The 18,167-nt window shown below is 37.1% G+C and overlaps 1 protein-coding gene across 6 annotated transcripts in view; it reads right to left on the reverse strand.

The window, feature by feature from the left end:
• LOC150079308 (glucocorticoid-induced transcript 1 protein-like) overlaps positions 1-18,167 on the reverse strand; it is a 397,411-nt gene that overhangs the window by 96,740 nt on the left and 282,504 nt on the right. The window contains exon 1 of one of the 6 annotated variants that reach the window (XM_090384155.1): positions 6,927-7,009. The exons of the other annotated variants lie outside the window; for them this stretch is intronic. Within the exon in view, the coding sequence (XP_090240281.1) occupies positions 6,927-6,972 (46 nt within the window). The 5' untranslated portion in view covers positions 6,973-7,009. Of the gene's footprint in view, positions 1-6,926; positions 7,010-18,167 lie in introns of those variants that run through there. 6 annotated transcript variants of the gene reach the window in all.

Consider the following 18,167-nt stretch of genomic DNA (forward strand, 5'->3'; position numbering starts at 1 on the left):
ATGCTGTGTCTGAAAAATAACTGCAGTCTTGTCTAGACTGTCCTGCATTGCTTCCTTAACCAGTGACTCCATTATTTTTCCCAGAACATAAGTTAAACTAACAGGTCTGTAATTACTTGTGTCACCCTTTAATCCCCCTTTGTGAATTGAAGACACATTTACACATCTCCAGTCCATGGGGTCCTCCCCTGAGTCCAAGGAAGCTTTCATAATTATGGTTAGGGGTTTGCTAACTTCTTTTGCTGCTTCTTTTAATATAACCGGCTCTTGGGGTGGATGGGTAGATCCCATCCACCCCAAGAGCCTTTCTTATGTTCAATTTCAACAATTTCTCCTCCACTTTGCTTTCAGTTATTACAAGATCATTTAGTTCCCTGGCAGAGTTAGATAAACTTCTGGCATTCACCACCCTGATAATTCCTTATGTATGAATGTAGATGCAAAATACTCATTGAGTTTGTCAGCTTCCTCAGCAGGTGCATCAACAATCAAACCATCGATGTCAAGTGGACCAATTTGTTTCATCCCCTTCCTTCTAGAGTTTACATAAGTAAAGAAGTCTTTACTGTTTTTCTTTGCATCGTTTGCCAAACATTTCTCGTAATCTGCCTTTGCTTGCCTAACATCCTTTGTGACTTGATTACAGACTATCTTATATCTACCATAGGCATCTGTGTCTCCTGATATGCATCCCATGCATTTTTCTTCTCTGCCACGAGTCTCACTAGGTCGTCTGATATCCATTTAGGCCTAAACATGAACAGTATTTCTTTGTTATGAAAAGCCTAGTAGCTTCCAAGATTAATTCCTTGAATGATTCCTATTTAGAATTTGTTGTTGGTAACATCAGTTGGTTCCACTGTATAGAATTTTAAAAAAATCTCTGAGACAACTATAGTTACCTTTATGAAAGCAAAAACCCTTCCCTTTACCCCTGATGGTAGTAACATCTTTAAGTAAATCCCACATCAGTACACTGTGATCACTGCCACCTAGTGGTTTCTCTATCTGCAGATTCTTAATGCATGAAGAATCACTGCTGATAATCAGATCAAGAGTATTACTCCCTCTGGTTGCCTCTTAAACATGCTGCTGTAGAAAACAGTCACCCAATAAATCCACAAAAGTCTTGCTAGTGTGTGAGTGACCAACCCAAAAGTTCCAGTCTGTATCTGTGAAGTTAAAATCCCCCATTATAAGACAATCTGATTTACTGGCCCACTGTTTCTCTGTACAGATGTTCATTATACTCATCAGAGTCATTAGGCCTATAACACACTCCTACTCTCAACTTGGTTTTCTCAGTGCTTATGTCATACCAAACTGACTCAACACTGCACTATCCACCCATGTCAACTTGATGCACTTCGTTATATTTTATGTATTTCTTAACTAACAGCATAACCTCTCCTCTCTTCCTATTTTGTCTATCCTTCCTGTACACATTGTACTCCCCAAATTCCAATTCTGCATTCCTTATATCCGTGTAACACCACATCTCTGATATCCCAAAAATGTCTGCTTTTGATATTTTGACCAGCACCTTAAATTCATCAAATTTATTTACTAAACTCCTAGAATTGGTGTACATGCAAGTATACATGCACCTATTCTTATTCTTAGCTATCCTAACTCAGCCAATGTATTTATTTGTTCCACAATGACTCCCAGCAGTCCCTGAAATCCATAGCACTTTGTTTTCTAGGTTGTTGCTCATTCCAATGAAGCAGCACAAGAATCACTTTCACCTCTGCCATTAGCTACTGTAAATATATCAGTCCATGTGTCGCCCCCACCAAGCTAGCAGTTTTCTACCCACTTAACATTGCCTGGATAGCATGCAAATATTCTTGCATCCTTTCTATTTAAGTGTTTCCCATCGCTGTTGAAGCAGTCTCTCCTATTAACAAGCACATACCAGGCTGAGAAAAATTCTACCCCTTGAGCCTTGCACAATCTCTCCAGGCCGACCGGGCTAGCCGGGTGGGTAAAGTGCCTGCCTGGCAACCCAAAGGTTGCGGGTTCGATTCCCACTTCAGGCTTGGATCAAAGTACTGCAAAAACCTTGGGAGGTGCATTATGGCCACAGAAGCCTATGCACCGACAACTACCAAAAAAAAAAAAAAAATCTCTCCAGGGTCAAAATGTTTGACAAGGCTCTCATTATATACTCCCTCCTATCGTGTCTGGCAGAAATGCAGACACTTTCAAATTTAACCCTAACTCACGACTTTTTTTTTTTTTTTTCCAACATTGGCCTGTACTTGTTAAGTAAATCTACAAATCTCCTACAATTAATGTCATTAGTGCCAACACATACAACAATATCACCCTTTGTGCACTTAAAAGATGATATCTGCTCTACAACGTCATCAACCTTTGCCCCTGGCAGACACAACCTGGTCTTATTCCACCTATACTTTTTGCACAATATATTTCCTGTCTCCCTGACAATAGTCAGACAATAACTAGCTCCTGTGGAACCAGCAGATTCTGCACTGAAAGTTGCACTGTGTTGCCTGATGCATAACAGTGACCTCTGGCATTTAGTTGGGCAGCTGAAAGTTTTATGGGCCCCCATTTCAATTCCTTGAGGGCATCTACCCTACTCTTCAAACTCTCATAGACGCCCACCAGAATGCTGAGTTTGCACCTAATTTCTTGATACTCTGTGCACCAAGCACACACACAAAGACAACCTCCTCGGCTTATTCATGTCCTCTTATAGATGGATCCACAAACATTTCACAAGTTGCACATTTTTTTTAGGCTGCCCCTTTGGTTCTCCCCCAAGCCACAGCACTCCCGCTACTTTGTGCACGTTGCTTCGCTGCTCTAGTCTGGGCCATGATTTTTTGCTTAAATATGATGAAATTAATTAACAATGAAAATTAATAAGGTTAATAAATTTAATTGAATTAATCTACTGTACTATACTCGACTATACAATACTATAATAAGCTAATGCAGTAATATGTATTCCACTATATAATTTTACCTTATACCTTGGCTATCAAGTTCAAGATATACGCTATACTGTAACAATCACAATATTAAATTAGTTATATCCTTAGCTAAATACAAAACATATATGCCCAAAAAGTAATTAAAACCTTCAAAATACTTAATAAAATTAAAATTTTCAACATTGTTTCAGATTAAGCATATGTTTGTTAATTTAGATTCTATTATTATGTTAATGAACACTATTAGAATTAATCATGTATTAATAATAATATAAATATACAATTAAAGTAACAAATTTTATTTTCCTTTAGATGACTGATCAATGCCAAGAAATTAGAAACGATAAAGAAGTGATGAAAATAATAACATCAGGACATCAAAAAAGGGAAATTAAAAGGAAAAAAGTATTAGAAATTGTTGCTGAAACAGCAAGGCAACCCACTGATAAAACTTTAAAAATTAAAAAAAAAAAAAAAAAAATTTATTTCATTTTTTATTAATAAAATCTAAAATTATTATAGATGAATTTACTTCTTCTCCCAGTTTTAGTTTCATAACTAAAGAAAATATTCAAGCCCAAAATAATGAAACAGAAGAAAACTTTTATTAGTGTAATAGAACATAAGAAAGAATATAATGAATATGAAGAAAATATTAAAAATAATAATATAAGAAAGGATTCAGAGGAAAGCTAAAAAATATGACAAAAACAATATAATGATGAAAACTGAAGATCATGAAATTTTAGAAAAGAACAATGAAAGTAAAATTAATAGTGAAACCAATGGCACATTATTATTATTAGCCATATGGTGCAAGGAAGCCTGAGGCTTTTGCTGCACCAGTCAAAAAAAAAAAAAAAATTTCTAAGTTAACCTAAGAGAGGGAGAGAGAGAAGTAGAAGGGAATCACCAAGGAAGAGAAGAATGATAATATCCAGCTCAGGACCCTGGGTGTGCCAAGCCCATAACTCACCAGATGTGAGGCCCCTGGGGTTACACTTATTATGTGGTGTTAAATAAGTTTATAGCACTAAATCCTAATTCCTCACAAACTGAAAAACATGTTTTTATCATATCACCCTGTACAACCAAACCAAAGATATTTTAAAAATAAAAAATTTGCTTTTAATGAAATTAAATTGTATTTTCAATATATACCCAATAATAATAAAATATCAAGACAATAGTTATTGTAGTCTGTTGATTTAAATAAAGTATTTTGTAGTGTATGTATGGTGTATAACTATTCCAGCAAATGAATTTTGTGACTAGTTTCAATAACTTTAAAATAATTTATGAAACAGTAAAGGATTACAAAAATTCTAATGGACATAAAACTGCTATAGATTCCTATTTTTGAACCAAAAAACATCATAGTACAGAAGATTTCATTAATAAACATTCAGAAAACCTAAAATGAGATGAAGTAAGGAAAAATAGATTAAGACTAATTGATAGATATAATTTACTTTATTGCAAAACAAGGTGCTTATCTTCTAAACAACACCGAAATAAAGAATAAAGGAAATTTTTAAAGTTAGTTTTACTTATAGCTAAATGCAACAAGTTACTTAAAAGTTATCTAGAAAAAAAATAACTGAAAAATCTCAAATAAGCAAGCCTAACCATCCTGACAGTAGATGCAGAAGTAAAAAAATCCTATTAATTAAATAAAGTTAATTATTTGAAAGGGAATTCAAAATCATATTGCAGAAGTAAAAAAGCTGGTATTTTTAGCATACAAATAGATAGTACACAATATACTAGATTAATGGAGCAGTGCTCAATTATAATCAAATATGTAGATAGTGAACAAAAAATACAAGAAAAAGCACTAACTATTTTTAAATATAGAAATGTCAACATGCATAGCTTTAAAAAATTATTTACAAAATGTCTTAAAAGAACACGAGCTTCATGAAAAAAAAAATATAGCTGACTGTACTTTTGATTGTGCTGCAAATATGTCTGGACAAATACGATAGCCTTCAAAGCTCACATAAAGGAAATGTCATCAAATGCCATTATTATTATTATTATTAGCCATATGGTGCAAGGAAGCCTGAGGCTTATGCTGCACTGGCCAAAAAAAAAAAAATTTCCCTATTACCCTGACAGAGAGAGAGAGAGAGAGAGAGAGAGAGAGAGAGAGAGGAATCACAAAGAAAGAGAAGAATGATGATATCCAGCTCAGGACCCTGGGTGTGCCAAGCCCATACTCACCAGATGTGAGCCCCTGGGGGGGGATGTATACATGGTGCTATGCACATATTTTAAATGTAGTTGTATGTGATAGTACAAAATTGTGTAAAAAGAAAATCATATTTCGGGTTAATTAATACTGTATAATATAACATGCACTTTTTTTTTTCTGAATCCCATAAATGATTTCCTATTTGGGAAAACTGCAGTAAAAAAGGTAATAAAGTAAACGGAATTTAAAAAAAAGATTGCTGAGACAAGATGGTAGAGCAAAAGCAATGCAATCTGTACTTTATTTGGCAGTTTCCAAAATAAATAAAAAATTAGATTTATTCCACAGTTCTGGAAGTATTACACGAAATATCAAACAGTACTGATTTTGACAAATAGAAGCACCTTCATTTTTACAAATATTTTGTAAATATGAAACTGTTTTGCTTTCCATTACTTTATTATGATTATCTGAAAGTTTAACACCAGCATCTAATTATTTACAGATACAAGGCATAGACTTCGTGCAAGCTTACCATACTGTAATAACCGCAAAAAAAAAAAAAAAAAAGTTCAATAATTTTGAAAAAGTGAGAGAATGAACAGATGAATTTATTAAATATCTAAGATATCTTGAATACTCAAATAAATTGAACCATACTAATAGACCTAGAAGAGTAAAAAGAATGCCTGGGAAAGTCACTCAGGACTAATACTAGATCCTTATAAGAAGTATGAGGTAGAAATTTACAAAACGTTAATTAATAATGCAGTAACAAGTATTGAGTTAAGATTTGAAACAAAAAAAAAAAAAAATTACGAGAATTTTTCTTTTTTGATCCAAAGAATACGCTTTTAGTATACGCTTTGACACTAAAGCGTATACTAAACATTTGTATACTAAACATTTGTAAAAATTTTTACAAATGTTTAATTTCATTGAACCTTAAATACTGCAGGAAAACAGCGACAGTTAAATTATATATTTCTTTAATGGAACCTGACGATTAAACACTAAACTTACACTAAAGCGTATACTGAAATTTTTAGTTAAAATGTGCTTTTCGTTTACTTACGGCTGAAAGCCGATCCGTATTAAAAATTTTCCAATTTCAGATTTACAAAGTTGACAGGTACGTATTTCCGTGAAATGCTCTGGAGTTGCAGTTAATGCGATTTTTCCAGTAAGTAGAAGCCATACGGCTATCTTCGAAGAAAACACCAGGAAAAGATGGCTGAAATTCTTTCGCCGTTTATAATCATTAATTAAAATTATTAAAGTAAAATCTGATTTGATTAATCATGCTTAAGCAAAAGCATGTAAAGAAAAGAATTCCAGATCAGGTCCTAAACTGTTTTTATATAAATTATCACACTGCGAAAGTGGCAACAATATCTCTTTTTGAAAACGAAAATTTCATTACTTTTTTTGCCAAGAAGAGTATGATTTAGACAAGACGGGGAGTTTATCTGGAAATTGTTTCGATGCGTTTTCGTTTTTACATTTTACGTTTAGTTTACAGAATTAGAAAAAAGTGATTCATTTGTAAGCATCTATATGGAGGGAGCCATGTGCGGTAGATGATCGATAATAAATATGCTGAAATTTGTCATTTTCTTTTCCCTTCAAATATTTTCTTTCTTTTTCTTCAAATATGCAATCCAAACATTCGACATCTCTTTGGCGTTATATACAAAATGATAAACACAGACAACATATACAGATGCTAAAATGAATAATAACCGATATTGGCTAATAATTACATGCTATTTCCAAATAGCTGTCACAAGATAACTCGGTGCGTGACATCGTGATGTAACGCACTTCGTCGATAAGCTGGCCTTGCTTCTCTGACAACACTAAAGTGAATTTGGTATATGAGAGAGAGATTATGCTTTGGCAATACAAAAAGTAAAGGAAATGCACCACAGCCCGATATGATTTCAGTATGTGGCCGAAATACAAGGAAAGTTACAGATCAATAAGGCGGTGATTAAAATCTTTTAAAAATGTTTACAAACTGATTCCGTGCCTGCAAACTTCACGCAGAGTGTTATAGGGGTGTGCCCGTTTACACTTCACGAATGTAGAAACATTCCAGGTAACTGTCTCCAGGTTAACGCCTTAGTAACCTTAGTCCCAGGTTAGGTCTGTCAAGCACGCCTACAGAAACGTAGCAGAAATTATACATTCATCTGAGTAGACAAGTCACTAATGAGCATAAAAGTTTATGGTCTCTTCAACTGCCTCGTCAAGCTGGCTGATTGAGAACACTGTTGAAAGATTTGTGCATCCTGTTATTACAGTAACTGCACAAAATCGCATAACTACAGTAAATGTTTCATGAATAACACAGTTTACAAAATACCATTATTCAAGAGAATTATGATTCATACATGTGAGTATACTTTTCTCCAAAACTCTGGGAGGGGGGGGGGATTGGGAGTCAAGTACCGGTGCTGAAAAGACTGACAACAGAAGACCAATATATGACGCCACTGGAAATGAGCTGAGGAAATCCATCTAAAAACATTTCACGTTATTATACATCCACAAAATTCTCATTAACTGGCAAAGGAAAAACTAAACGATAATCTGTAATTAGGACGGATAACACATACAATGACTATTTGCCATTTATTTATCCGGTTAACGAATTATGTTAATAATTATGTTAATAATTCGTTAACCTGATTATGTTAATAATTCGTTAACCTGATTATGTTAATAATTCGGTTAACGAATTATGTTATAATTGAATAAAGTTAACATAATTCGTTAACCAGATAAATAAATGGCAATTAGTCATCGTATCCGCTGTCTGGTCTAGCACTAATTATCCACTGGTTGCTCTAGCACAGCATAATTTTTCAACTACTTTTTTCTCTAGCTCTAACAAAGCAGCCAGGATTAGAAACAGGAAAGTTTCAAAATCCATCAGATAATGAGAGGGGGGGGCGAAAAATCTTTATTCTGGCCAGTTTCTGCCAACTTCTTATTTAAAAAAGATGAATTGCAAAACCTTAACAATGATCTGAAATAAACTAATTTCTTTGCCGATGATTTCCACCTGGTGAGTATGGTCTTAGCACACCCAGGGTCCTGATCTGGATGTCATCATTCTTTTCTTTTCTCTCTCTCTCTCTCTCTCTCTCTCTCTCTCTCTCTCTCTGTCTGTCTGTCTGTCTGTGGGTAACTCAGGAATTATTTATTTTTTTTTTTGGCTGGTGCAGCAAAAGCCTCAGTCTTCCTTGCACCATATAGCTAATGATAATAATAATAATAATAATAAATTGTTTACTCTATGATTAATAATAACAAAAAAAAACCCGATTAGGATTATTAAATACTTTTTATCCCAATACTATTAATGTGCGTATAATGTATAATTGTTGATTATTTCTACAATAATATTAACGCCACATAACTACAACCACATTACGACTGAAAATTTATTCATTACAGAGTATAAAACAATTTAGAAAAAAAGCGATTATATATATATAAGTTTGTATTAATATATTGAATAAAGTGCACATAAATGGATGTAAAAATTACAGAGTGCCAGAAATTAGAACGGTCAGGATAGCAGAAAAGGAAGTGTAGTAATAATGGCATGTGATGCAAAAAAGCAAGTGTATGAGCTTATGCAGCATCAGTCAAAAAAAAAAAAAAAAAAATTACAAAGCAATCCCCTCTAAATATTTGTCTGGTTCCTCCTTAAATTTATTTAACCTATCAACTTCCACAACGACAGATGGAAGTTTGTTCCAGCAATTAACCACCCGCTGGCTAAAGGCAAATTTCCGCACAGCTATTCTACATCTGTCCTTCCTCAATTTATGCTCCCTTAGGATCGTAATCTGAACAAGTGGAAGGATCCCATCAGAATTCAGCGTGCTCAACCCATTCACCTCAATACACCTCAATCAGATCACCTCGCAGGTGCCTAGTCTCCAGCTGCTGCAATTTGCAGAACTTAAGCCTCTCCTGGTAAGAGGATCCCTTCATTCCCCTGACCAATCGGATATGCGAAAGGTGAAAGAATGTTAATATCCTAAAAGTTATGATGAATTAAGAAAATTATGGGCTGAATTATACATTATATGCATATATACTCTTGCATTATACGCATATATTATACTCTTGCATCCTTTAATGCTGCTTTGCGCTTTTATGTGCATTCTGTCATACCTAACTTATTTAACCTTTCATCAACTGAAAACATTTATTTATCCACTGTAACATTATATATATATATATATAATGAAATAAAAGTGTGGTGAAATAAAAAAAAAATTATCGAAGGTAACACTAAATTACAAACCAATTATAAATATTACAACTTAGTTATGTGCCAGTGCGTTAAGTTTCAGGAGCGTTAGCAAATTTTTAACAAAAAAAAAAACAGCAAAACGCAACGAAATTTATGCACGAACCGAAAAGATTGTTTCTGCGCATTATCCGCCACATTGCCCATTCATTCCTTCAATCAACGCCTGACAACAAACATAATATTCAGTGCTCAAGCTACAATATATAGATAACCTATGTGATATGTATGAAAAAAATAATTGCCGGATCGACTGTCATTTCATGACAATCCATCCGGGCAATTATCGTAATAATTCGTATAGTATGTAATAACCGGAGACCCAGTGGATGGATTGTCATTTCATGACAATCCATCCACTAGGTGTCCGGTTATTACATACTGGAGGACGATCAGACAAAGAAATAATAATTGTCGGATTTCTACTGTACAAATTTTAATGAAATCAGGGATAACTCGACGAAACATTCTACAAGGCCCAAGTATAAAATTTGTGAAAATCCATCTCCCTGGGAGTCGAATTAAGACAAGTAGAAGGACAAAGAAATAACTGCCGGATTTCTATTCGTCCGATTTTAATGAAATTTGGGATAGCTGGTCTAGCACAGCATACACAAATTTTTGTAAAAAGCCCACTTTTAAATTTTCGTGAAAATCCATTCACTAGGAACGTTGTTATTATACTGGTGTGCAAAACTTAAGAACCAGTCAGGTTTTCACCTGTAGCTTCTCATTGGAGTGGCCTGGATATGGGAAAAGCATACCAAAGAAACCTCGTGAGGTACAGAAATGATGAAGGAAACAACACCGACACTACAACGGAAACAAAACGGTACAGAGAGACTATTCAAAAACGGCAACATAGCACTGGCTGCCATTATACAGATGCATCACTGCCAAAGATGAAACAAAGAGAAGAGGTGGTCCTCAGTAGGAGCTTTGGCCACCCCTAATGGCGATGCAGGCTTTTCACCGCCTGTCCATACTTAGAACAATGTTGTTGATAAGTTCTTGCGGTAACATCTTCCATTCCCCTGTCAGCGCCATTTTCAGCTGATGAACATTTTCTGGGGAGTGTGGACGTGCCGCTAGGCGTCTCCCCAGAGCGTCCCATATGTGTTCGATGGGATTTAATTTAGATCGATGGAACGGGCAAGCCAATATCCATACGAACAATGTCCTCACTTTCCAAAAGAATATACTCGGGGTCAATGGCACCTCTGAACAGACGCACATGGGGAAGGATTACCTCAGTACAGTACCGCCTTCCAGTATCTGGAGTTGTGTACATCCATCCAAGATAACGCCTTCCCAGACGAAAACACCTCGACCGCCATATCGATCCCTTTCAGTGATGTTTGAGGGGCGATACCGTGTGCCAACCTCTGGCCAGATTAGCTGATGTCCAGAATCGCTGCTGAGACTGAATCTACTCTCAACAGCAAAGAGTACCTTACCCCACTGCGCTGCTGTCCAGTCTTTGTGTTCGATGCACCACTGTAAATGGTGTCTCCGATGGGCAAGTGTTAAAGGGACACAGCGTACTGGCCGTCGGGCAAACAGTCCACCTTTGTGGAGTCACCTGGCCACAGTAAACCGCGATATCCTGCGTCCTGTGCAGCTGGCTTGCAATGGATACCGATGTCTGGTGTCGGTCCCTCTTGAACTGTAGGAGTATATAGCGGTCATCATTGGGCGTTGTTTTTCGTGGAGGACCACCACTGGTCCTTCGAACAGCTGTACCTGTCGTTCTGAAGGCCGACCATGCACGTGAGACGATGCTATGGGCGATACCGAACTCTGCAGTCATACTCCTCGCACTTCGAGCTTCCCAATTATTCGACCCCCAGTAAAGTCATCCAGATGTTGTCTACTGGCCATTTCGTTGTCTGTAGCACTGTATGAAACCAATCAAATGTCTGTAACTATCGTGCTCACCATTCGATAATTTTCACATAACTGCTGAACTGCTGCTTTTATCTGTTTATGTGAGCCCTCTCATCACGATTCAAATTTTTGCATGGCTGCATCGTTTGATTTTGTGATTGTAACCTTTCGAAATAGTGTTGGTCCTTAAGTTTTGCACACCAGTATACATGTTCACGGATAAAGTGTCAAGGTGTGTTTTGTTTTAATTGCAGTATCATGGGTTCCCCTATATGTAAAGTAACCAGATCCTTAGCATTCCAATGTGGGACATCTGGGGGGAGGTTATTATTGTTATTATTTGGTTTTTTGGAGCATTAGCAACCAAGGCCATATTGCTCCGGGTATATGCGGTGGTCATTCCGACCTTTCCGCATCCACCGTATTTGGTGGTCACGGGCTCGAACCACGGTCTAATCAAGAAGCGTGTGCTACGCACTGCTGCTTCCTGCCCACCTGGATACGGAGGCGCCATGGGGGGGATTTTTCACCCCCCATAAACATTTTTATTATTTCACAGAAAAAAATCTAACCATTTTTCGCTAAACAAAAATCGATTAAAAACGTGAAGCTTCCAATAAGATTCCCCCTTCTAATTACAACTTTTTCTCAGTTCATGTCCTTCACACAACCTTTTGTTCGTTATGTAGCATACCACGGGGGTACCAAATACTAAATTTCAGCCTTTCTGTGATGTTTGTTATTTGGTTTTTAGGAGCATTAGCAACTAAGGCCATATTGCTCAGGGGATATGCGGTGGTCATTCCCTGACTTTTCCGCATCCTCCGTATTTGGTGGGCACGGACTCGAACCCAGGTCTAATCAAGAAGCGTATGCTAAGCGCTGCTGCTCCTGCCCACCTGGCTACGGAGGCGCCCGCCTTTCTGTGAGGGGGGGGGAATAAATAAATTAAGTGTGTGTGTGTGTGTGTCTGTGTGCGCGCGCGCTTTAAGAAGTGTGATCTTTTATAAATTTAGTTCGAAGAAGTATATGTAATTAATTTATATTTTGTATGTGAATATTTTTTATAAACACAGTATAAAAATTTTAAAAAAAATATGTGTACTGTACAGCATATTGTTTCTAAGGGGGTTGAAAATCTTCTCTTCATTCCTTTTTGTTTAAGCTTCGTAAACTTGTTATTCCACGCGAATCGTGTTAGTTGCAATTTGTGTGTGCCGTTAAAAAATGCTTATGCATGCAATCGTGAAATTTATAAAGAAAAGAGAAGATTATCTTAGAAACAACCGCCTGTTGAAGCATTTCTGAAGAAGACGACTCCTTGTGCAACAAACCAACGAGTGCCGAGCCAATGATGAGTGATCAACGAGTGTGCATTTAGTCGATGATGAAGAATAAACATTCTTTAACCTTTGTAAGTCGTAAATAATTCCTCTATTATTATAATTTGCTTGATTTTACAGGCTACGTTTTCATTTCTTTGTATAAATCAATCATTTTTTAAACATAAACTTTTTTTTTTTTTTTTTTTTTTTGTTAGTGCATCGGCTTCTGTGGCCATATTGCACCTACCAAGTTTTTTGCATTTTCTTCTCTGATCCAAGCCCGAAGCGGGATTCGAACCCGCGACCTTAGGATTGACCAGGCAGGCACTTTACCCACCCGGCTAGCCCGGTCTGCCAAACATAAACTAATTAGCTAACTAATTTCATTGTGAGAACGTAACCCCTGTTTTTAATCTTATGTCTATGAGAAATAAATTTGCGCTTTACGAGCGCCCGCTATGAACGAATTAACTCGTAAAGTCGAGAACTACCTGTACTAAGAACCTACCAACTTATCAATTTCTCTAACACCTTACCTAGCACAGGCAAAAGTGCGGTATGATGATGGTTCATTAGTTGGTTCTCTGGTTTTTTAGTAAAAATTTGAGATTAGCTCGTTTCCGAAGACTAGGGAAAGCCATTTGAATGAATTTAGTACATTTGAAATAACCCGGGGGACACCAGCCAAATTCTTTTTAATACAATGGCTTCAAGCGAACCAAATCCGGGACATTTTCCGTTCTTCATAGAGTCAATTGCCTGAGCAATTTCTTCATGTGTAAAGCCAGAAACTGACAAATGTGTTATTCTTAAATCTGTTTGCTCTGTACCTTCTGGTACAGTGTTATCCTAGTGGATGATGCCATCCAAAATTGAATTAATTGAATATGCTCGGGAAAGAGTTTCTTGTCTATTAACTGTCAATACTGCAGAAAATATCTCCCTAGGGTGAATTTTTTCGGCCACAATTTTGTATGCCAAACCCCAGGATTCTTTGTTTAATGTCTGCTTAACCATGAGCTCCCATGTCACTCTTTTTTCCTTATACATTTTGTTGAAATAAAGGCGTCTGGCAGACTTATATACAGTTTTACCAGATGATCAACTTCATCTCTTGGCATGTTTAGCCCTCTGGAAGTTTCTCCTAGCAGTCTTAAGACCCTTCTCAAATTTGTTAAGTTTTGAGACCACCATGGCACATTGTTTTGGTTTCTTTTTGAAAGAAGCATCCCATACAGTTTTAATAATGTTTTGCACTTTTTTTCACCTGGGCCTCTGCAAATAATTGTTCCAATCTATCCAAAATCTCAGGTGTTGTAGCTTCTCAATTTTCCACCAATATCTTCCGTTTTCTCCCTGGGTTTTGTACCTCGGGTAATCAAATGATAATCTACTAGAATAAACGGAATAAGTGGCAACTTCAAATGTGATAACGTTATGGTCGCTAGACGACCATGCTGTATGTACCTTCCAATTATTAATATGTATATCTGCCAAGGGTGTTATTTTAAACTGTAAGGTCTATGTATGACTGTCCGTTAGTAGTCACAAAGGAAGGAGGATGCCCTACAGAATTCCATAGCGTTAAGTTTTTAGTCTCAATAAATTCTTCTAGCAAATCCCCTTTCATATCAGACACAGGGCTGCTCTACAATGCAGAAGAAGCATTAGCGTCCATGCAAACAATCACCACCCTATCAAGAAGTCTGTGAAGAGCGCCCTCTAGATAATTGAGAAAAGGCTCGATTGATTGTTGATGCTGGCTACATTTCAAGCATAGGACTGTATATAGGTATAAAATAAATTTGCCCAAAGGAGCAAAGTTATTTTATACCTATATACAGTTTTCACTTGCCTCAAGACAAGTGAAAGCCAAATGATCTGAACAAAGTCCCACAATTTTGGTAACAGTAACAGTAGGGTCTAGAAAAGCTAAGGGTGCCCATACTCTAGCCCTTGCATTTCCCCCACCCCTGTAACCATAGTATTATATTGAACAATTTTGGATCTAAACGGTAAACCTTTTACAACCCCATTGTACGAATAAGGTTCTTGTAAATTTAGTATCGAAATATTGTGTTTGTCTATCAATTTTGAAAGATCATTCATCACCAAGATACAACGCTGACAGTTAAACTGCAGCACTTTAACATTTGCTCTTACATTATAATTATAAATCTTTATGTGCCCTACCAAATTTAAAATTTCCAGTTATGTTGTTATTATACATAACTGGTCCTTGTTTTTTTTTTTTTTTTTTAATTCCCGTGCCCATATATATCCGGGACATTTCATATCTCGGTAAGAATGATCAACGCTTCTTTTTCTCAGTTTGCAATTCGGGCAAAGAATAGGGGAGGCCCTATTTGGGCAATTGTCAAACTGATGTCCGATTTCACCACAATGTATGTTCAATTTGTCGGCAATTCCTAGCGGAGTGGCATAATTTAAGGGAAGCAATTAGAAAAACTTTTACACCGTGAGATGACCATCCGATGTAAAGTCGACTACCATTATTAAGAATAATTTTCCTAATCGAAGCAAGAACTTCAAATATCCAGTGTGAGTTATTTTTGTTTTTTGACTTTTAAATCTTATTTTAACCATGTTCTTAAATTCTTCCTTATTAATACCATGTTCTACAATGTTTTTATCAAATAAATCTTCTAAGAAATCACAGTCCGTGACTTCCTTGCTAACGTCGTAAGCGCTCAGTGTAGGATTTAGTTTACGAGGAAGGTCTGCATTAGGTTTATGTTCTTTAAACTTTTGACATTCTTTAAGCTTTTTAATGCCTCCTTTTGAAGCAGTCTCAATCAATATAACCTTTTCCCTTACTTTCCTAACCGATTTGATTTTAACCTTCGTGAACTCCATAAAATTCTTCGAGACCATCTGTTTTATCTCTTCACTCGATTTTAAGTCACAGTTTTCATTAGCTCTAAACAAATAACAATGTGCTTTATTTGATACCCCTTAGGAAAGGTATCAACTATTACCTGTCTGTCCAGATTGGAAGAAGCAGCAGCAGCATGACTAGCTGCGGCAAAACCAGAAAGCGATGTTTGACTCTGTAACTTTGTTTTTAATTTAATATTTTCCATTGTTAGGTCTAGTAATATTCTTTCCATGAAGTTAAATACGTACCTTATTTATTTCAACAAACATGGCAGGTGTAACTTTTGCACCGCTTTTTAGCACATCAAGCAAATTGTTCCTGAGTGTTCACGGACAGACATATGGGCAGGATGAAGATGAAAGGCGTTTTACACATATATATGCTAATGCCTAAAACAGTATCGTCTAAAGATTTTTAGTACCGCGCTAATTATACACAGAAAGGAGAGAATTCACAGGATAGCTGGCTCCTGGGCAACGCGACGCTGTCACCCCTCTCGCTACTGGACGAACTCACCGCTTGGCAGGTATATAGGTACACTGCATTCACGTAGACGGTAATTAGATGTCAGTATGGATAAACGTCGTGAGTTAACCGACTTTGAAAGAGGGATGATAGTGGGTGCCTGACGCATGGCCCACTCTATCGCGGAGGTGGTACAGAAATTGCACTATCCCCGTTCTACAGTATCAAGAGTGTATCAGGAATACGCATTTCCGGAATAACATCTCATCGTGAAAAGCGCTGTTGGCGGAGAAAAGTCATTGTTTCAGCCAACCGGAAAGCGACAGTGGCACAAATCACCGCCGACTTCAATGAGGGAGGTGCCAGAAACGTCTCCACCAAGACCATCAGGCGATTATTAGCGCATTACGTTATAGGAGCCGCCGACCCACCAGAGTCCCATTGCTAACACTCAGACTCTAAGCCTCAACTGGGCGAAAGAACATCGGCACTGGACCCTGGATGATTGGAAATGGGTCTCCTGGTCCCGTTCCCAGTTATTTCGAGCGGACGGGAAGATGCGTATCTGGCGGAAACAGCATGGAGCTTTGCGCCCGTCATGTCAACAAGGAACTGTTCAAGCAGGTGGATGGTCGGTAATGGTCTGGGGCGTGTTCAATTGGCACACGTTGAGAGCTCTGGTACGTCTAGGCGTATAACCTGGATCATTTCTGAATGATCCAGGTTATATGTCCATCCTTGCAGACCATCTGCATCCCTTCATGATCATCGTGCACCCACAGGGCAATGGACTCTTCCAGCAAAACAACGTGCCTCCCCACAGGGCCGTGGTGACTAGAACATGGTTCGAAGAGCATTCCGCAGATTTTACCACCATGTAATGGCCTTCCCGTTCACCGAACATGAACCCTGTGGAGCATCTTTGAGATGCTGTGGAAAGGTCCGTTCAAGCTTTGAATCATCTACCCAGGAATGCGACGGAATTATAGACAGCGGTGCAGCAAGCATGGATGGAAATTCCTGTGGAACGCTTTCGTGAACTAGTGGACTCAATGCCTCGCCGTGTGACCCTTATCCGGACGAAAGGTGGGCCTATCCGTTGCAAGGTAGGTATCCCATGATTTCTGCCCACTAAGTTAGTTTGCTAAGATATTTAATCAACAAATAGCAATTGGTAAACACGTTGTGTGTGAACGCGTGCGCTATTTAAATCGACTACAAAATACATGTTGCGCTGAATTCAAAACGACGCTAATCACACAAAGGAGAAAAAAAAGAAGTTTCGATGTTCACCTCACCAATGCCAGCAACATTCCAACTATCTTATTGCATTATCATCGATAAAATAGTTTAAGTAAACACATACTACAAAAATTCTAAGGAAATGAGCAGTAATAAACTAAAAAGAAACTTTCGCAACTTCAGTTTGAATATTCATGATAAATTTATTCTTCATATGCAGCACTACAATAAAACGACATAATGGTAAAGAACATGTGCATACCTTATAATATAAGATACCAGGTGTTTCAATTAAAAGGCACCGGGATCTATCTGATTTATTTTCAGATGACTATTTGTCCTCATATTTCGATTGAAATTTTCGAATTTTATTGTTAAAAATTGGACTAAGTATTACCGTTTAGATTTCATCTAATCAATTTCTTATACTCTTTCAGAAGTACACCGATGGTGTTTTTAGACTTTTTAAACCGAGAACGAAGAACAATTTTTCCACTGAGAAAACAGCAGTTGATTAATGAAAATATCAATTTACAATCGCAAAATAAATGGTAATAAGCAGTCTAATTTAAAAAATTCAGCCCAATTATGACAAAAAAAAAAAAGGGTCCAGTTGACAAACACAACCTACACCGAAAAATAAGCGAAACTGACCCCGGTGCCTTTTAATTTTGAAACACCCTGTACGGATATTTTTTAACCCATTAGAAACCGACTACTGGGAAAATATCGCTCCCAAACTTGCGAAATATGCTATGAAGAGCACATTTCGCAAGTTCAGGTTATGAGCACCTGCGACATTCGTTAATTCTTTCTACTACTCTTCTCGATCAGGACGGGGTGAACAGCAGAA

Source organism: Mastigoproctus giganteus, chromosome 10 (genome assembly GCF_048544385.1).
Source record: "Mastigoproctus giganteus isolate SK-2022 chromosome 10, ASM4854438v1, whole genome shotgun sequence".
Classification (NCBI taxonomy): domain Eukaryota; kingdom Metazoa; phylum Arthropoda; class Arachnida; order Uropygi; family Thelyphonidae; genus Mastigoproctus; species Mastigoproctus giganteus.